Source organism: Bactrocera dorsalis, chromosome 1 (assembly GCF_023373825.1).
Source record: "Bactrocera dorsalis isolate Fly_Bdor chromosome 1, ASM2337382v1, whole genome shotgun sequence".
In the NCBI taxonomy this organism is placed as follows: Eukaryota; Metazoa; Arthropoda; class Insecta; order Diptera; family Tephritidae; genus Bactrocera; species Bactrocera dorsalis.
This window is the reverse complement of record NC_064303.1, coordinates 103886933-103906433: the sequence shown is the minus strand read 5'-3', so window position 1 is coordinate 103906433 and position 19501 is coordinate 103886933. Positions and strand designations below refer to the sequence as shown.

General features: G+C 44.7%; 1 protein-coding gene across 1 annotated transcript in view; it reads left to right on the top strand.

The window, feature by feature from the left end:
* Positions 1 to 19501, top strand: part of LOC105231247 (uncharacterized) — a 195721-nt gene that overhangs the window by 136812 nt on the left and 39408 nt on the right. Inside the window, exons 26-47 of the mRNA XM_049455526.1 lie at positions 267 to 1304; positions 2922 to 3143; positions 3356 to 3538; positions 4041 to 4532; positions 4620 to 7073; positions 7136 to 7456; positions 7549 to 7854; positions 7922 to 8239; positions 9059 to 9382; positions 9476 to 9793; positions 9861 to 10190; positions 10268 to 10597; positions 10672 to 10986; positions 11264 to 11587; positions 11692 to 12015; positions 12084 to 12392; positions 12460 to 12783; positions 12854 to 13195; positions 13279 to 13587; positions 14018 to 14338; positions 14526 to 16121; positions 16214 to 19408. Of these exons, the coding sequence (XP_049311483.1) occupies positions 267 to 1304; positions 2922 to 3143; positions 3356 to 3538; positions 4041 to 4532; positions 4620 to 7073; positions 7136 to 7456; positions 7549 to 7854; positions 7922 to 8239; positions 9059 to 9382; positions 9476 to 9793; positions 9861 to 10190; positions 10268 to 10597; positions 10672 to 10986; positions 11264 to 11587; positions 11692 to 12015; positions 12084 to 12392; positions 12460 to 12783; positions 12854 to 13195; positions 13279 to 13587; positions 14018 to 14338; positions 14526 to 16121; positions 16214 to 19408 (13995 nt within the window). The remainder of the gene's footprint in view (positions 1 to 266; positions 1305 to 2921; positions 3144 to 3355; positions 3539 to 4040; positions 4533 to 4619; positions 7074 to 7135; positions 7457 to 7548; positions 7855 to 7921; positions 8240 to 9058; positions 9383 to 9475; positions 9794 to 9860; positions 10191 to 10267; positions 10598 to 10671; positions 10987 to 11263; positions 11588 to 11691; positions 12016 to 12083; positions 12393 to 12459; positions 12784 to 12853; positions 13196 to 13278; positions 13588 to 14017; positions 14339 to 14525; positions 16122 to 16213; positions 19409 to 19501) is intronic.

Sequence of the window (19501 nt, the reverse complement as noted above, 5' to 3'; positions counted from 1 at the left end):
ACCCTTTTGTTTTACATAAATATATACAGTTAATTTCAATACAAAAATAATTTCCAACACACACACACCCACACACACAGAGAACACCTAGTTTATGCGATTTAGCTACACGATTTCCTTCAATTTTTTATTTTATGTTTTTGTTGTAAATATTGTTGTTTGTAAATATTTACGTAATCACGTTTTTGTATATATTTTCCATAAAACCCACCCCTACGTTACCTGTGTAAATACGTAACAAAAAAAAAATTACCAACAACAAATAGCTAACGTTACAATAACAACCACAACTACCAATATAACAACTACCATCACCACATCTAACCCAATCACTGATGTTACAACCGACATCAACGACACAACTCAAACCGGCACAACCACGAGCACCACCACTACCCCCTCCATCACTACCGCTACGCCGACAGGCAGCACAACCGCACCCACAACCACCAACGCTTACGTCGAAGACACGACCACAGTGCCAATCAGTAGTAGTAGTACTACAGAAACGCCCATGTCCCTCACCACCGAGTCGACGAAAGAGCAGGAGGACATGAATACGACGGCAAGCAAAACTGGTCCACCGAAAGGTTATCGCGATGGTGAGAATAATATAACCGCCAGCACCGTGCCAGAGCAGCCAACTACGCCGGCGGTACAGGTGTCCGTCTCCACAGCCACGTCGTCTACATCGAGCAGCAGCAGCAGCTCGCGACGCGGTGAGGATACTAAGGGTCCATTCGATACGCGTACAACCACACCGAAAATGAAAACTACACGCATCGATACGTCAAATGAATTCGATTATAATTTCACAACACTATTGACAACAACACAACGTACCACCTTCCCGGTGACAATGGTGACGGAGCCCATGAAAGAGTTGGACCAAACCACCACAATGGGTGTACGTGATTTGGTGACAACAATGTTTCCGGTGATAACACCACCAGCATCAGAGCAAACGACACAGCGACCAACTGTCGCTGGCACAACAACACCATTTGTTTATGAGACAATCGAACCGATTACCACAATGTCGACTACGACGCAAACGGAAGCTGGGATAACAACAACGTCACCGGATACTACCACCGAACCTGGCACCACTACTAAATTCTTAACAACCGAAACTGCTACAACAGTAGCAGCAACAACAACCCCAACAAGCACATCTACTGATATCACAATGTTTAACACTTGTACAGATCATACTAACTGTGGTTCTAGTCAATTATGCGTGCTGGGCATGTGTCGCAACAAGTGTCGTGTTGGGGACACAAGCGATACGGAGTGTGTAAAAGGTATACATTAGTAGTTTTTCTCGTGAACTTTCAGTAAGGAATTTGCATGGTTTCTGTCTGTGAACTGTTCTGAAGTGTCTTTGCATGTTAGATTTGGCGGAAATGTCACAAAAATATTCGAGAAAAGCATGTTTGTGTTCAAAAAAGAATTTTCAAATACATTATGCAACTTTTATTTCATATTTGCCGAGAAGCTTTCACTAAGCTAGATCTAAGAACGTTTTTTTTCATTTTATTCAAGAATTAAGCTTTTAAAGCTTTCATTATTATATTAGGTTACGACACTTTCAGTTCGTTTACTAAGAACTTGTTGTTCCCTACGCTATTTTTATTCAGCAATTGAGCTTTTATAGCAGCTTTTTAGCTTTTAGAAAAGGTATGAAAATAATGAAAGCTCCCTCAAACATTTTACAACTTTTACTTTCTATTTGCCGAGGAGCTTTCACTAAGCTAGAATGAAGAGCTTTTTTCATTTTTTCTGCAGTGGAGCTTTTATAGCAGCTTTTCATATTAGAAAAAGTATGAAAATAATGAAAGCTCCCGAAAATATTTTGAAAAAATTTTTGTATTAAATAATACCAACATATAACTTAATATACAAAAGTTTCAATAGATGCTGAATTTTCAGTTTTTTCAAAAGATTTCAGATTTCAGAAATTTAAAAAAAATCCAGAAATGAAAATAGCTTTCGTTGCTAGAGCTTTCACTTGAAATAACGTACTCGATTAACTAAATGTGAACTAAAATGTATAAACTCTAAAATTATTATTTTTTTTATACAAGCTTTTTTGAAGCTTTTCACCAAATAACAGTACTTTATTCCAAATTATTAAACAAAATTACTCTAGGTGCTAGCAGAATTGAAATCACTCCCTTAAAATGGTCCTAAGTTTAGCATTTAAATCTCGAAACCATAAAAAGTATGCAAAAAATTAGTTAGTGAAAGCTTTCCATAGCGGTAGAGCTTTCGATTTCAAAGCTCACTATTTATTTGTAAATGTTATAGTAAATTGTATATATTATATTAGCAAAACTTCTGTTTCAGGTATTATTAGTGATTTGATGCGGAGCTTTCACTTTTGAAACATAATTAGTGTTTTTTAGTGAAAGTTGTTAGGTATGGGTGCAGTATTATTTTAAAATAATGTGTAGTTAAGGGTAGTACAAATTTATATTGTTGCTATTTTACTTTTCAAGACTTTTCCTGAAAGCTTTCTACAAAAAGCTTTCACTAAGCTTTTGTTTATATTTTAGCAGAAGAGAAAAATGGTAAAAATATGTACATAAATATACCATTTTTCGTGTTTCTTACTATTACTACTATATTTCTGAGAAATGAGGACTTTGTGTTTGTTATTTAAAGAACTGAGTTTCATATTTTTAAGCATGCATACTTAAACTATCTCCACTATTTAAAGCAAAAAAAGGAAACACAACTTGTAAATAACCACTTCCTATAATTTACCAATACTGACAGTAGACAGTAATTTATGTGTGTTTGGTGAACCTACTTTTTTGTGCTAATAAATATCATTTTACATCATTAAATATCAAACAAAATTTACTTACCGCATAACAATACACGCATTAATACTCTCTAACTCCTCTAACAAGTAGAATCACCCGGCTCACCAAAGAATCCGGAACCATGTCAGTCGAACAATGATTGCATTGAGAACGAAGCATGTTACATGGGTCTATGTCATAATCCTTGCGAATTTGCGAATGTTTGTGCGCCCACCGCTAAGTGTGTGGCGAAAATGCATCGGCCGATATGTTCGTGCCCCAAGGGGCATGAAGGTAATCCGGCTATTAAATGCTCGCCCGTGGATAGGACAAGTAAGCAAACGAACATTACATTCATTTAATACATATGCATTCTAAAAACAAAAAAAAAAATAAAATAACAGTTAATTTTTAATATCAAAATAATACACAAATATTAATCAACAAATACTTACAAGCAACCGAACGAAAGCGCATTTTATTTTTGGTTATACGATTGAGTGTGAGCTTCTAATAATGCATTACTCTTCTCCCTTCTCGTGTAGCTGAGTGTACGCGCGATGCTGATTGTGACATTACGGAGGCTTGCATCAATCGACGCTGTCAGCATCCTTGCGATGCGCATAATCCTTGCGCGCAAAATGCGGTTTGCATGAACGCGAATCACGTGGCCGACTGCAGCTGTGTGGATGGTTACCAAGGCAACGGTTTTATTGGCTGTCAACCAGGTAAGTGTCGTGTGCAAAACAGTGGAGTCATTCAACGGCAGTGTTGATAGTGGATCTGAGTTCCATGGGGATGAACTAACGCTGTCATAAGATGTTGAATGGCTCCAATTGATGCTGACAACCCTAAAAAATAAAAGAGAAAAGTTATACTGTTATATCCTTCTGTGCAAACTGCGCACCACATGCATAACATTTTTGTGGCAAGTTCTAATTTCGCAACTGTTTCTTTAATTTTCTTTTTCAAAACACTGTAAAATATGCTCACACCAATCACCTGTAAAAAAATATTTGTACTCTCCTGTACACCGCAACAACAAAATCAATTTATATCAATTAATAAACTACAATAAATAACAAATTCACCACGAAACCTATAAATACACCAAACAATCAAAACAAAACCAAACAAAACACATACAACACACCCTGTAAACAAACAAACAAAAACAACTACGCACAAAAATCCGCGTTACGTCACTACTTTTGGTACAATGCACTAAAGCGCTCGACCACATGCCTGTCTGTCAGTACAACGAGGACTGTCCGCCAACGAAACTCTGCGATCGTCTAAATCGTCGTTGTATCAATCCCTGCTTCGAGGACTCGTGCGGTGAGAATGCTGAGTGCATACCTGTCAATCATGGCATTGAGTGCCGGTGTCTGGCCGGTTTTGTCGGTAAGGCTTACATCGAATGCTCGCAGCTGCAAGGTTGTCGTGCGGATCGCGAATGTGACGCTAGTCAGGCGTGTATTAATGGTAAATGCGCTTCGCCGTGTCGCTGTGGCGCCAATGCGCTGTGTGATGTTGTCAATCATCGCGGTGTCTGCAAATGTCCACCTGGTTATGCCGGTCGACCGGAAGTTGCTTGTAATCCACCCACCAATCCATGTGAGCCGAATCCGTGTGGCGTCAACGCGCTATGTGAGCTGGATAATGGCAATCCTATTTGTTACTGCCCGAAAGGACTTACCGGTAATCCGTTCAAGAATTGCAGTAAGTACCAAACACCGCTAGTTTTGTTATGCACAAAGTTTACGAAATGTGTAATTTTTAAATAAATTCATCCACGTTTACTTTCAGTACCCGAAGGCGATGAGTGTCGTCCGAATCCTTGTGGCCCCAATTCTGGTTGTCGCATGGTGAACGACGCACCAACTTGCTTCTGTTTACCCGAATATGAAGGTCAACCGCCGCTGGTGCCGTGTGAGGTGCCAAAGAGTCCTTGTGATCCATCACCTTGTGGACCGAATACACAATGCGCTGTGCTCAGCAACGGTTTCTCAAAATGTACTTGCTTGCCAGGTTATGTCGAAAGTCCCAACACAATACGCGGTTGCATCGAACCTGTGAATCCATGTGATCCTAGCCCTTGCGGTCCGGGTGCAGTTTGTGATTCCTCACGCACACCAGTTTGTTTCTGCCCAGATGGCAAGATTGGCAATCCATTTAAGGCTTGTGAAAAACCACCTGTTTCCGATGAGCTATGCACACCAGGTCCATGTGGCCGTAATGCTGACTGTTATGTTACCGGAAATCGCGAGGAATGTTATTGTCGTTCAGGTTATATTGGTGATCCTTATCAGGGTTGTCGCGAGCCACCTCGTAGCGCTTGTGAACCTAATCCATGTGGTCCAAATGCTGAATGTGTTGTTGCTGGTGATGGTCAAAGTGCATGCATCTGTCCTGATGGTTTATCTGGAGATCCTACCTCAACTAAAGGCTGTCATGGATATGAATGTCAAGTGGATGCCGATTGCCCACACAATAGAGCCTGTATGGGCTTCAAGTGTTATGATCCTTGTCCAGGTGCTTGCGGTCAAGGGGCCAATTGCCGCGTGGAAGAACATCATCCCGTTTGCTCGTGCAATGCTGGACTCACTGGTAATCCGGGCATACGCTGTTACGCGCTAGATATACCGAAGACCCCAAGCCGTAATCCCTGTTTGCCTAGCCCTTGTGGTGTAAATAGTGAATGCAAGCTATTAAATCATCGCGCCGTGTGCTCTTGCTTGCCTGGTTATTTGGGTGATCCACAGAGTGGTTGTCGCGCAGAGTGTGACATCAATTCAGACTGCGGCACCCCACAGGCTTGTATCAACCACAAATGTATCGACCCATGTGCTGGCACAGTGTGTGGCATCAATGCCATTTGCAGAGTACAACAACACACACCACTCTGTGCATGCCTCGATGGCTTCACCGGTGATGCTTTCCGTCAATGTATACCTGTTGGCGTACTAAAGAATGTGACGCGAGATCCATGTGCACCATCACCTTGTGGACCACACGATGTTTGCTCCATTTACGGTGATGGTGTAGCATTGTGCGATCCATGCTTTGGACCTAATGCTCAACAAAATCCACGTTGCCGTCCTGAATGTGTCTCTAACTCAGACTGTCCCTTCGATCGCGCTTGCTTGGGTCAACGCTGCTTGGATCCATGCCCAGGCTCATGCGGACACAACGCTGTATGTAATGTCTACGAACACAATCCCATCTGTAGTTGCCCACCTGGCTTATATGGCAATCCATATGAGCACTGTTCACCACCATCACCGTTCGTACCGGCGCCATCGCCGAGCTGTGAAAAACTGCAATGTGGCGCTAATGCTGAATGTAAGAAACGCAATGGTGCCTTAACTTGTGTCTGTCGTACGGGCTACTTTGGCGATCCTTTCATCGGTTGCCGCCCAGAATGTGTGCTTAACTCCGATTGTCCTGCTGATAAATCCTGCGTCAACTCGAAATGTGTGGACTCATGTGTAGGCGTATGTGGCATTAACGCTATGTGTCGCATTGTAAATCATGCTCCTGTATGTCTGTGTGTCGAAGGTTATACAGGTGACGCTGCAGTACAATGCAATCCTTACTACTTGCCACCAGAAAGACCAGCAGACAGACCACGTAATCCGTGTGAACCATCACCATGTGGTCCCAATTCCCGTTGCTTGACCTCACCCGACGGTTATGCGGCCTGCTCATGTCTGCCGAACTTCAAGGGTTCACCGCCAGTTTGTCAACCAGAGTGTGTTGTAAGCTCTGAGTGTCCACTAAACAAAGCTTGTATTAATCAACGTTGCGCCGATCCTTGTCCTGGTACATGTGGTGTAGAAGCACGTTGCGAAGTCTTAAACCACAATCCAATTTGCTCCTGCGAACCCGGTTTTGAGGGTGATCCATTTGTGTCATGTAGTCGCATACCAGAGGAACGCACGGACACTGAACGCAAACCCGAAAATCCATGTGTACCGTCGCCATGCGGACCCAATTCCATTTGTCAAATAAAACAAGGACGTCCAGTGTGTTCATGTGTTGCCAATTATATTGGCAGTCCACCATATTGTCGCCCAGAATGTACGCTAAATACTGAATGTCCAGCCGACAAGGCGTGTATACAGGAGAAATGTCAAAACCCTTGTGCGAATACATGTGGACACAATGCCCGTTGCACGGTGATCGCACATGCGGCGCACTGTAGCTGCGAACAGGGTTATGAAGGAGACGCCTTCGTCGGTTGTTCCAAAATCGATGAAAGTAAGTAACAACGTTAAAACGTGGAAGGGATTTTGATTAACACCTTTTGTTTTATTTTACAGAACCAAAAGACCGCATCGATCCCTGCTATCCAAGCCCCTGTGGTGAGAATGCGTTGTGTAGTGAACGTAACGGCGAGGCACGCTGCAGCTGTATTGAACCATATATTGGCGATCCCTACACCACCGGTTGTCGTCCGGAATGTGTTTATAATGCCGAATGTCCATCGTCTTTGGCCTGTATCAAACAGCATTGTCGCGATCCCTGCGTTGGCACCTGTGGCTCGAATGCCGAGTGTGCTGTGGTCAATCATATACCGACATGTAGTTGTGTCCGCGGCTACGAAGGTGATCCATTTACCGGCTGTAAACGTGAAGATTACCGTAAGTATACACACTACTAGTTTTGCGGCAAGATTTTATGCTTTTTACTACTTTGACTAATATTAAATTTTATTTAATTGTATTCGCTACAGCCATTGGACCACTCAGCCCTTGCGAACCGACACCGTGCGGTGCCAATAGTATTTGTCGCGTGGTGGATGGTCGTCCAGCCTGCTCTTGTCAAGTAGGTTACTTCGGTGCTCCACCCAACTGTCGTCCAGAATGTGTTGTCAGCTCGGAGTGTTCACAAAATTTGGCATGTATCAATCAAAAGTGTGTAGATCCTTGTATTGGCACATGTGGCTTCAATGCCAAATGCCAGGTGGTGAATCACAATCCAATATGCTCATGTTCCGTCGACTATATGGGTGATCCGTTCGAACAATGTACACCGAAACGTAAGTTTTAACATATTTTATTTCATATTTTAGTACACCTTTATTAATTAAACTCTGTTATCCGTAGCGCGCGAACCTCCACCAAAGGTTAATCCATGTTTACCCAGCCCTTGCGGTCCTAATGCCGAATGTCGCGAAGTCGATAATCGTGCTGCTTGCAGTTGCTCGCCGGGTATGTTTGGTGCACCGCCCAATTGTCGTCCGGAATGTGTTATCCATCAGGATTGTCCATCGAATCGCGCTTGCATACGTCAACGTTGTGAGGATCCTTGCGCTGGCGCTTGCGGTTTTAATGCTCTTTGCACAGCACAAAATCACAAGCCTGTATGTTCGTGTCTCGAGGGTTACGAAGGTGACCCGTATGCTGGTTGCAATACACCGCAAAGTGAGTACCTGTTTCAAATTTTATTATTCTTCCTGCTTTCTGGGAACAAAACAAATTCCAAAGCTTGGTGTTCACTGATGCCAATGACTTCTTCAATCTTAATATTATATATTTATTTCAGTTTGCATTTGTAAAGGTTAATGGTTCCTTCCGAATATGTAATTTTTCATGTGCCTGTTTATTGTTGTTTTTGCTTATTTATATTGTAATTGTCTATTTCTATTTCCTGCATGTTTAAGTAGTACTTTGACATTCCGGAAGATCTTTAGATATAAGCTTATCATGTTGGTTTTAAGTCAGAAATCGAAAAGTGAAAATTTTTGAATTTAAAGCTTTCGTTTCGGTATCATTAGCTTCCATGTGGTTTATTACTTATTAATAAAAAAATATGATTTTTCATTCCCATCATCCCTCATTCCATTTGATTTCCTTTCTCATTTCCCATACTTTGGTTCCAGTTTTTCCATTCACATTCCTCAGTTGACTCAAGCTCCATTTCATTCTAAGCCATTTCCACTTATTTCCTTGATTATATACTTTTATTTCAATTCCACTTCATTTCATTTGTTATCCTTTCAATTCGATCCATTCCACTTTTTGCCAAAGCTATCAGAATTTTTAAAATAGCCTTTTCGATTGCTGACTTCAAGATCTGCTTATTTTTGTATGTATTTAAATTTTGTATATTTTCATTATTATTTACGGTGCATACCCATTGCAATATGTATATATAGTATATTTTCAACAAAACCTCAATCACTGTATCAAAAACACTCATCACTATCCCCGCCATCTGTATTTTCTCTATCCGGTTTATAGTCGTAGTGCCTGATATACCCGCCGATCCATGCAATCCATCGCCTTGCGGCTCAAATGCTATTTGCCGAAATCGTAATGGTGCTGGTTCATGCACCTGTATTCAAGATTACTTCGGTGATCCGTATATAAATTGTAGACCCGAATGCGTACAGAACAGCGATTGTGTGTCCACGAAATCTTGTGTAAATATGAAATGCGTCGATCCATGTATAGGTCTGTGTGGTTTCAATGCGGAATGTCGCGTTTCGCATCATATACCGGTTTGCACTTGCATATCCGGCTTTACGGGCAACCCGATGCGTAGCTGTCAGGAGAAACCCTCAAGTATGTCACATAATGTCGACAAATGCAAAATGTGATTCGTTCTAACAAAGCTTCCTTTGTTTCCCTCTCTTTTACTTGCTTAATATTATTTAGATATGTATTTGCCCATACCACGAGATCCTTGTCGTCCCTCACCATGTGGTGTGTACAGTACTTGCCGTGTGGCAAGCAATCGCGCTGTTTGTTCTTGTCTACCCAATTACAGGGGTCAACCACCGAATTGCAGACCGGAGTGCATGCTCAGTTCAGAATGCGCTTCGAACCGGGCTTGCATTAATATGCGTTGTCAAGATCCATGTCCCGGCACGTGTGGTCAGAATGCACGTTGCCGCGTTACCAACCACTCACCGATTTGTAGCTGTATTGATGGTTATACTGGCGATCCATTCCAGCAATGTCTACCTGAAAGAAGTATGTTATTCGCGTGCAATAGTCCCTGTAGACCAGCAGTCACTAACGAGCTTTTACTTGTTTTTAGAACCATTAGATATGCCGCGTTTACCACCACAAAACCCTTGTGTCCCCAGTCCTTGTGGCCCGAATTCACAATGTCGCGCTTCCAGCTCCGGCGCTGTTTGCTCGTGTGTGGCCAATTATATTGGTCGTCCGCCGAACTGCCGTCCGGAATGTACAATCAATTCGGAGTGTCCTGCGCATTTGGCTTGTATGAATACACGTTGTGCCGATCCCTGTGTGGGATCGTGTGGCAACAATGCACGCTGTCAAGTCAGTGCGCATGCGCCGATTTGTATGTGCGAACCGGGTTACACCGGCGATCCGTTTTCTGGCTGCTACAAAGTCATACCAAGTATGTCCCAATCAATTTTTGCCCCCCACTCAGCTGAGCAAAACCTTATTAAACAAAATTATTCACAACATTTACAGTACCCGATGAACCAGTTCAACCGTGTCGACCCAGTCCATGTGGCTTGAATGCCATTTGTGAGGAGCGCCAACGCGCGGCCTCATGCAAATGCATACCCGAATATTTTGGCGATCCATATGTTGAATGTCGACCGGAGTGTGTCATTAATTCGGATTGCCCGAAGACACGCGCCTGCATCAACAACAAATGTATCGATCCCTGTCCGGGTATGTGTGGGCGTAATGCCGAATGCGTTGTACTTAACCATGCACCGAACTGCGAATGCTTTAACGGCTACACTGGAAATCCCATCAGCGGTTGCTCACCCATACCAGAGCCACCCCCGCAATGTAAGACCCTAACTAACCCACTATGCTTAGTAACACCTATACTGACAAAACCACAACTCTTATCACAACCATAGATGAACCTCCGGTACCTGTCAACCCTTGTCAGCCATCGCCTTGTGGGCTGTATAGCAATTGCCGACCTGTCAATGGTCATGCAGTGTGCTCATGTTTACCGAACTATTTGGGTGCACCACCCAACTGTCGTCCGGAATGTATGAGCAGCTCTGATTGCGCACAAGACAAGTCGTGCATCAATGAACGTTGTAAAGATCCCTGCCCCGGTACTTGTGGAAATAATGCGCTTTGTCGCGTCGTCAATCACAATCCGATTTGCTCGTGTACACCTGGTTACACCGGTGATCCTTTCGTACGCTGCATCTACGAAGAGAGTAAGAACATTGCGCTTTTTCACTCATAGCAGGGGGCGTACAATGCGTTGCGAAGTTTATTAGATTTATTTATTGCATGACATTTTATGTAGAGAGCTTCACAACGCATCGTGCGCTCTTCTGCTAGTCGCCATCTATCCATCCATCTCATTTCATTGTTACTTATTCGAACTTTTCTTTCTCTTTTGCTTATGTATCTTCATTTTTATGGATATTCTTCTGGTTGCATGTTGAATACTTTACGCTGTATATGTGTATATACGATATATGTATGTAGAACGTCCTATTATAAGAGATCCCATAAATCCATGTGTACCATCGCCGTGCGGTCCGAATTCCCAGTGTCAAGTGTCGAATGCAAACGGTCAAGCTGTGTGCTCGTGTCTGCCCAATTACATCGGCAGAGCACCGAATTGCCGACCCGAATGCACGTCGAATTCGGAGTGTCGCGGTAATATGGCTTGTATCAATCAACGCTGTCAAGATCCTTGCCAGGGTTCATGTGGCTCATATACAACATGTATTGTAAATAATCATAGACCAATTTGCCGCTGCTTGGATGGTTATACGGGTGATCCTTTCTCAGGATGTAGTCCACAAAGTAAGCTTTCACATAGACATGCTTGAGTTTCATTAGTATTATCAGTTAGGCTTTGACACAATGCGACGCTTACATAAACACTTTATTTCCTCCCCGCACATTAGTTAATATACCGCCAGAAATTCCAATGCCTTGCAATCCCAGCCCTTGTGGTGCGAATGCTGTGTGTAAGGAACGAAACGGCGTTGGCGCTTGTACCTGCTTGCCTGAGTACTCTGGAGATCCATACACGGAATGCCGTCCCGAATGTGTATTGAATACCGACTGCCCGAAGAATCTCGCATGTATGAACAACAAATGTCGCGATCCATGTCCAGGAGTATGCGGCGTTGGTGCCGAATGTCACGTAATTAATCACGCGCCCAGCTGCAGTTGTCCATCGGGTTATACGGGTAACCCCTCGGAATATTGTCGCGAACAACCAAAACGTACAGTGTTCTCATTAACATTATATACAGAAATGAACTATCTAGTAACCTCGGTAAATTTTTCACAGACATCGAACCCGTGCAGCCTTGCCGTCCTTCGCCATGTGGCCCTTACAGCCAATGTCGTGAAGTGAACGGTCATGCAGTCTGTTCGTGCATTACCAATTATATTGGTGCACCGCCGTCTTGTCGCCCCGAATGCTCGGTTAGCTCCGAGTGTGCGCAGGACAAGGCTTGTGTGAATTTGCGCTGTGTAGACCCATGTCCGGGCACTTGCGGCAACGAAGCACGCTGTAAGGTCACAAACCACAATCCGATTTGTACATGTCCACCTGGCTACTCAGGAGATCCTTTCATACGTTGCTTGATCAAAGAACGTAAGACCATTGCTTCTTCAAATACGAGTTAGGTCATATTTATTAACGTTTTACATATATTATTTAGAAGAAGAACCACGTTTGCCTACAAGACCAACAAATCCTTGTGTTCCAAGTCCATGTGGACCGAATTCACAATGTCGCGCTGTTGGCGAAACGCCAGTCTGTTCATGCTTACCGAATTTTGTAGGACGTGCACCAAATTGCCGTCCCGAATGTACGCTCAACTCAGAATGTCCGGCCAATTTGGCTTGCATAAATGAGCGTTGTAAAGATCCATGTCCGGGCTCTTGTGGTTTCAATGCCTTCTGTAATGTCGTAAATCATTCTCCAGTGTGCAGTTGTGATACTGGCTTTACCGGCGATCCTTTCGCTGGCTGCAATCCAACGCGTAAGCATTTATGTTCCCTTCTTTCGGAAAGAACACTCATTAACCGTCGTTCGTTTGTTAACTTCTTTAGCCACCGCTATACCCGAGGAACGTCTTACACCCTGTATTCCCTCACCTTGCGGCCCTAATGCCGAATGTAAAGAGCGCAACGGCGCTGGTTCCTGCGTTTGCCTGCCCGAATACTTTGGAGATCCGTATAGTGGTTGCCGTCCTGAATGTATTGCCAACTCCGATTGCCCACGTGACAAATCGTGTGTAAACAACAAATGCACAGATCCTTGCCCAGGTGTATGCGGTTTGAATGCGGAATGTCGGGTGAATAATCATGCGCCAACATGTCATTGCCTACAGGGTTACACGGGTAATCCACTAAGCGCTTGCCGTGAAATACCACAACTACCGCCAGCACCAAGTATGAACTGCATCAATCTTACTAATTCTCCCATCAAGTCGTCTACTTACTCACACAACCCATTATCTTTATTACCCGTACAGCCCCGAAAGACACTAATCCTTGCGTACCGTCACCATGTGGTCCCTACAGTCAATGCCGTGAGGTGAATGGCCATGCTGTTTGCTCCTGCCAGACAAATTTCATTGGTTCACCGCCGAATTGCAAACCCGAATGTATTGTTTCCTCAGACTGCGCACAAAATCTTGCATGCCAAAATCAGAAATGTGTTGATCCTTGCCCTGGTACTTGTGGCAGTGATGCCCGCTGTCAAGTCATTAATCATTATGCGGCGTGCTCATGCGCACCCGGTTATACCGGCGATCCCTTCAGTAGATGTATTAAAATTAAACGTAAGCATGTGTAGTTTTTGTGTAGCCGACCTGCGGTAGCTTGGCGTTAGAAGTAGGAATGGGTGCATTGAACTTTAAGCTCACTGCTCCTTAGACTTCTAGTAAAGCAACGCGCTTCTAACGCAAAGTCAGCTGCGGTCAGCCCTTTTTCATATTCTTGCATGTATATATATATATCTAACTGTATTTCTCTCTTTTTATTACATTTTTCTACTTTTATGTGTACCTTATAAATATGTATTTTGTGACTGTGTAAAACCCTATCTACTCTACCTACTACTATGTCATCTAAAACTTACTATCAACAAACTATGAAAACACTACTACGGTATACAAAACCTATCCAACACTGCCTGCCTGCCTGCCTGCTGCCTGACTGTCCATCTACCTGTATGTACTATCTTCCTGTTGCCTGTGTATATGTATGTAGTGGACGTGCCAGTACCTAAGCCTGGTAATCCATGTGTACCTTCACCATGTGGACCCAACTCGAAATGTGTCGAAGTTGGCGATTCACCTGCATGCTCCTGTTTGCCTAACTACTTGGGGCGACCACCTAATTGCCGTCCCGAGTGTCTAAGTAGTTCAGACTGTCCAGCTGATTTAGCTTGTACCAATCAGAAATGCACGAATCCTTGCATCGGCGCTTGCGGTGTACATACACAATGTACAGTTATTAAACACAATCCGACGTGCCAATGTGAAATCGGCTATACTGGAGATCCTTTCTCTGGTTGTGCCATTGTAAAAAGTATATATCTAAAAACAATTTCAATTTCTTTCGAAGGACATTTGAGCACTTTAGAGTTTAAAAATGGAAAAAGAGCTATTTACAGTAAAAAATTAATAAACAAGTGCCTCAGATGTCCTACTACCAGCTCACATGACTCCAACAGTACATTACACATCATCTTTGTTTTTTTTCTTCCTGTTTACAGTGACCCCAACGGAGGCACCACGCAATCCATGCAATCCCAGTCCCTGCGGCGCAAACGCGGTTTGTCGTGAGCGTAATGGTGCTGGTTCTTGCTCGTGCTTGCCTGAATACTTTGGTGATCCGTATAGCGGCTGCCGCCCAGAATGTGTACAAAATTCCGACTGCGATCGTTCACGCGCTTGCATCAATAATAAATGCCAAGATCCATGTCCTGGTGTATGTGGCATTAATGCGGAATGTCGTGTCTTGAATCATGCGCCGAATTGTATGTGCTTCGATGGTTACACCGGTGATCCACATCGTTCGTGCGCTGTAATCGAAGTAACAACGCTGACACCGCTGAATCCATGCCAACCGTCGCCATGTGGTCCCTACAGTGAATGCCGTGAATCTAATGGACATGCTGTGTGCTCTTGCGTCGATGGATTTGTAGGCGCACCACCATCTTGTAAACCGGAATGTGTTGTCAGTTCGGAGTGCCCACAGAATAGGGCTTGTTTGAATCAGAAGTGTGCGGACCCATGTCGCGGCGCGTGCGGTAACAATGCGCGCTGTCAAGTGGTTAACCATAATCCAATTTGTACGTGTGCGCCTGGCTTAACTGGCGATCCGTTCACATCTTGCATTGAAGAGAAAGAAACAGTACGTGATCCACAAAATCCATGCGTACCGTCACCATGCGGTCCGAACTCTTTGTGTCGTGAAATTGGTGGACAAGCCGCCTGCTCATGTCAAACTAACTATGTGGGTCGTCCACCAAACTGCCGTCCGGAATGCACCAACAATGATGAATGTCCAAATAATCTGTCATGTCAAAATGAACGTTGCGTCGATCCTTGTCCCGGCTCTTGCGGCAACAATGCTTTCTGCAAAGTGGTACAACATAATGCAATCTGTTCATGTACCGATGGTTATGAAGGCGATCCAATATTGGGTTGTGATCTCATACAACCAGTACTGCCAAAACAACCTCCGACATCGCCCTGCGAACCATCACCTTGCGGACCGCATGCCGAGTGCAGAGAGCGGAATGGCGCTGGCGCTTGTTATTGTCATGAGGGCTTCGAGGGTAATCCTTACGATGTAGAACGCGGTTGTCGACGAGAATGTGAAGTTAATGATGACTGTTCAACAGCCCAAGCATGTGTGCGCTTCAAATGTGTTGACCCGTGCGACAACATTTGTGGTGAATTTGCCATTTGCTCAGTAGAGAATCATGTGCCGACATGCAACTGCCCACCTGGTTATAGTGGAGATCCATTCTTCCAATGTAGACAGATACCAGTTACACCGCCACCGCCAATCAATCCATGCGTGCCATCACCTTGCGGACCAAATAGTATCTGCCGTAGCATAAACGACCAAGCTGTCTGCTCATGTAAATCTGGTTTCATCAATCAACCACCCAATTGCCGGCCTGAGTGTGTGGTTAGTTCGGAGTGTGCGCCAGAACGCGCATGTGTAAACAACAAATGTGTTGATCCATGCTTACACACTTGCGGCATACGGGCTATTTGCACAACGAAGAATCATAGCCCTATCTGCACTTGCCCACGTGGCATGACCGGTGATCCATTTGTACAATGTTCGAAAATACGTGAGTATCTACAACTGAAGCATGCCACAATTACATTGCCAATTTATATTTTCATTAACGTCTCTCTCTCTCTCTCTCTTCCTCTTTTGCAGCAATTATTCACGACATTGAACCAACAGAACGTCCACCATCCTGCGTACCATCGCCTTGCGGTCCAAATTCAAAATGTCAAATTGTCGGTGGTAGTCCAGCTTGCTCTTGTCTACAAGATTTCATCGGCGCACCACCGAACTGTCGTCCCGAATGTGTACTCAACTCTGAATGCGGTCCAACTGAAGCTTGTATCAATCAGAAGTGCCGAGATCCATGTCCAGGCTCCTGTGGCTTTGAAGCCAAATGTCACGTCCTCAATCATGTGCCAATTTGCAATTGTATTGACGGTTACACCGGCGATCCATTTATTCGTTGCAGCCCCATACCACCAGTAACGGAAACACCAAAAACACCAAATGATCCTTGTGATCCAAATCCGTGCGGACCAAATGCAGATTGCTTCAATGGCGAATGCCGCTGTCAAGACAATTATCAAGGCAATCCCTATGACGGATGCCGTCCGGAGTGTACACTTTCCGCTGATTGTGCGCGCGATAAGGCTTGCATGCGTAACAAATGTGTGGACCCATGTCCTGGCACATGTGGTATTAATGCCGTTTGTGAAGTGCTCAACCACATACCTATTTGTTCATGTGTTTCTGACTACGAGGGTGATCCGTTTAGTAGCTGCAAACCTAAAGTTATAATTGAACGGCCAGAACAAGTTTGTTCACCATCACCATGCGGCGCCAACAGTCAGTGTCGCGATATCAACGGTCATGCTGTGTGCTCTTGTTTAGATGGATACATCGGCAGTCCACCACAATGTCGCCCTGAATGTGTAGTGTCTAGTGAGTGCTCAGCACTGCAAGCTTGTGTGAACAAAAAGTGTACCGATCCATGTGCGGGCTCTTGCGGCATTGACGCACGTTGTGAAGTCATCAATCATAGCCCAATTTGTGGTTGCCCGCCCGGTAAAACTGGCGATCCATTCAAACGTTGTCTAGATTTACCACCACCTGAACCACCGAGAGAACGTGATCCAGGCACACCACGTGATCCTTGCGTACCATCGCCATGCGGGCCCAATTCCATTTGCAAGGCTAGTGCTAGCGGACCTTCATGCCAGTGCTTGCCAGAGTTCTTCGGCTCACCACCAAATTGCCGCCCTGAGTGCATAATCAACCCAGATTGTCCATCCAGCCAAGCATGTATCAACAATAAATGCCGTGATCCATGTCCAGGTTCTTGCGGTACCAATGCTGAATGTCGCGTTATTAGTCATACTGTTTCCTGCTCATGTCCCACCGGCTTTGCGGGTAATGCTTTCGTACAATGTGTTCCAGCTATTGAAGAGCCAGTCAAACCATGCGAACCCTCGCCATGTGGTCCTAATGCCGAATGTATTGAGCGAAACGGAGCAGCCTCGTGCAAATGTATTGACGATTATCAAGGCAATCCTTACGACGGTTGTCGACCCGAATGTGTACTCAGCTCCGACTGCCCAACAGATAAGGCTTGCATACGCAACAAATGTAAAGATCCTTGTCCTGGCATATGTGGCTCCAATGCGCAATGCTATGCCGTCAATCATGTTCCGAACTGTGTTTGTAATGATGGTTACACTGGCGATCCATTCTCCAACTGTCAACGCCAAGTTACGCCAATTACACCACCACCACAAGGCAATCCATGTCAACCCTCGCCTTGTGGACCGAACAGCAAATGTCGCGTATCGAATAGCCTCGCTGTCTGCTCTTGTTTGGATACATTTATTGGTGCACCACCAAATTGTAAACCAGAATGCACAGTCAACACCGAATGTCCACAAAACAAGGCATGCCATAACTTTAGATGCGCCAATCCTTGCGCTGGCACATGCGGCGTGGATGCAAAATGTGAAGTCATCAATCACAATCCGATTTGCAGTTGTCCATTAGATATGACTGGCGATCCATTCTCGCGTTGCTATCCAGCACCACTACCCGCACCGCAAGACGAGCCTAAGACACCAAAGAATCCATGCTTCCCATCACCGTGTGGCTTATACGCGGAGTGTCGTGCCATTGGCGATCAGCCATCTTGTTCATGCCTATCAAATTACATTGGTGTGCCACCAAATTGCCGACCCGAATGTGTCGTCAACACAGATTGTCCATCGGACAGATCTTGCATAGCAGAGAAATGCCGTAATCCATGCGAAGGCACGTGTGGCATCAATTCGGAATGCCGCATACAAAATCATTTAGCCATCTGCACTTGTCGCACTGGCTACACCGGCGATCCATTCTCACAATGTGTAGAAATTATTGAAGTGAAGACACCGCCTACAGTTTCAACGGATCCTTGTGATCTACAACCATGTGGTGCTAACGCTGAATGTGACAATGGCATCTGCACTTGTATACGCGACTATCAAGGTGACCCATACGTAGGATGTCGCCCCGAATGTACGCTCAGCACGGACTGTTCACCCAATCGTGCTTGTCTCAATAAGAAATGTGTAGATCCTTGTCCGGGCACTTGCGGCCAGAATGCTCAATGTGACGTTAGCAATCATATACCAATATGCAGCTGTGCAAAGGGTTACACCGGCGATCCGTTCATCAACTGTCATCCCGAGGTACGTGAACCAACACCTAAAGATCCATGTCAACCAAATCCTTGCGGCCCGAATAGTATTTGTCAAACAACCGCACAAGGTGCTGTCTGCGCCTGCCAACCAGGCATGTTGGGCTCACCACCCACCTGCAAGCCAGAATGTATAGTCAGCTCCGAGTGTTCACTACAAACCGCATGCATACAAAAGAAATGTGTCGATCCATGTCCAGGCGCATGTGGTCAATTCGCTAGATGTCAAGTAATCAATCACAATCCGATTTGCACATGCAATGCTGGCTATACAGGCGATCCGTTTACACGTTGTTACGAAGAGGAACGTCTCGTTGAGCCACCTACCAATCCTTGCGTACCATCACCATGTGGCCCGAACTCGGAATGTAAGATTGTCGGCGACAGTCCCGCCTGCTCATGTGCGGTCAGCTTTTTGGGAAAACCACCAAATTGTCGCCCAGAATGTACCATCAATCCGGAATGTTCGCCTTCGAAGGCATGTATACGTCAGAAATGTGAAGACCCATGTGTGGGTTCGTGCGGCTTCAACGCGCGTTGCAATGTGGCCAATCATATGCCGATTTGCACTTGTGAAGTGGGATATACTGGTGATCCATTCACCGGCTGCCAGCCTGTACAAGGTAGGACCACTTTTGTTTCATTCATTTATATGTCAGTACGACAGGCACAACCGTTAGTTTTTATTAACATTGTTATTGCTATGTTTTTAAAGC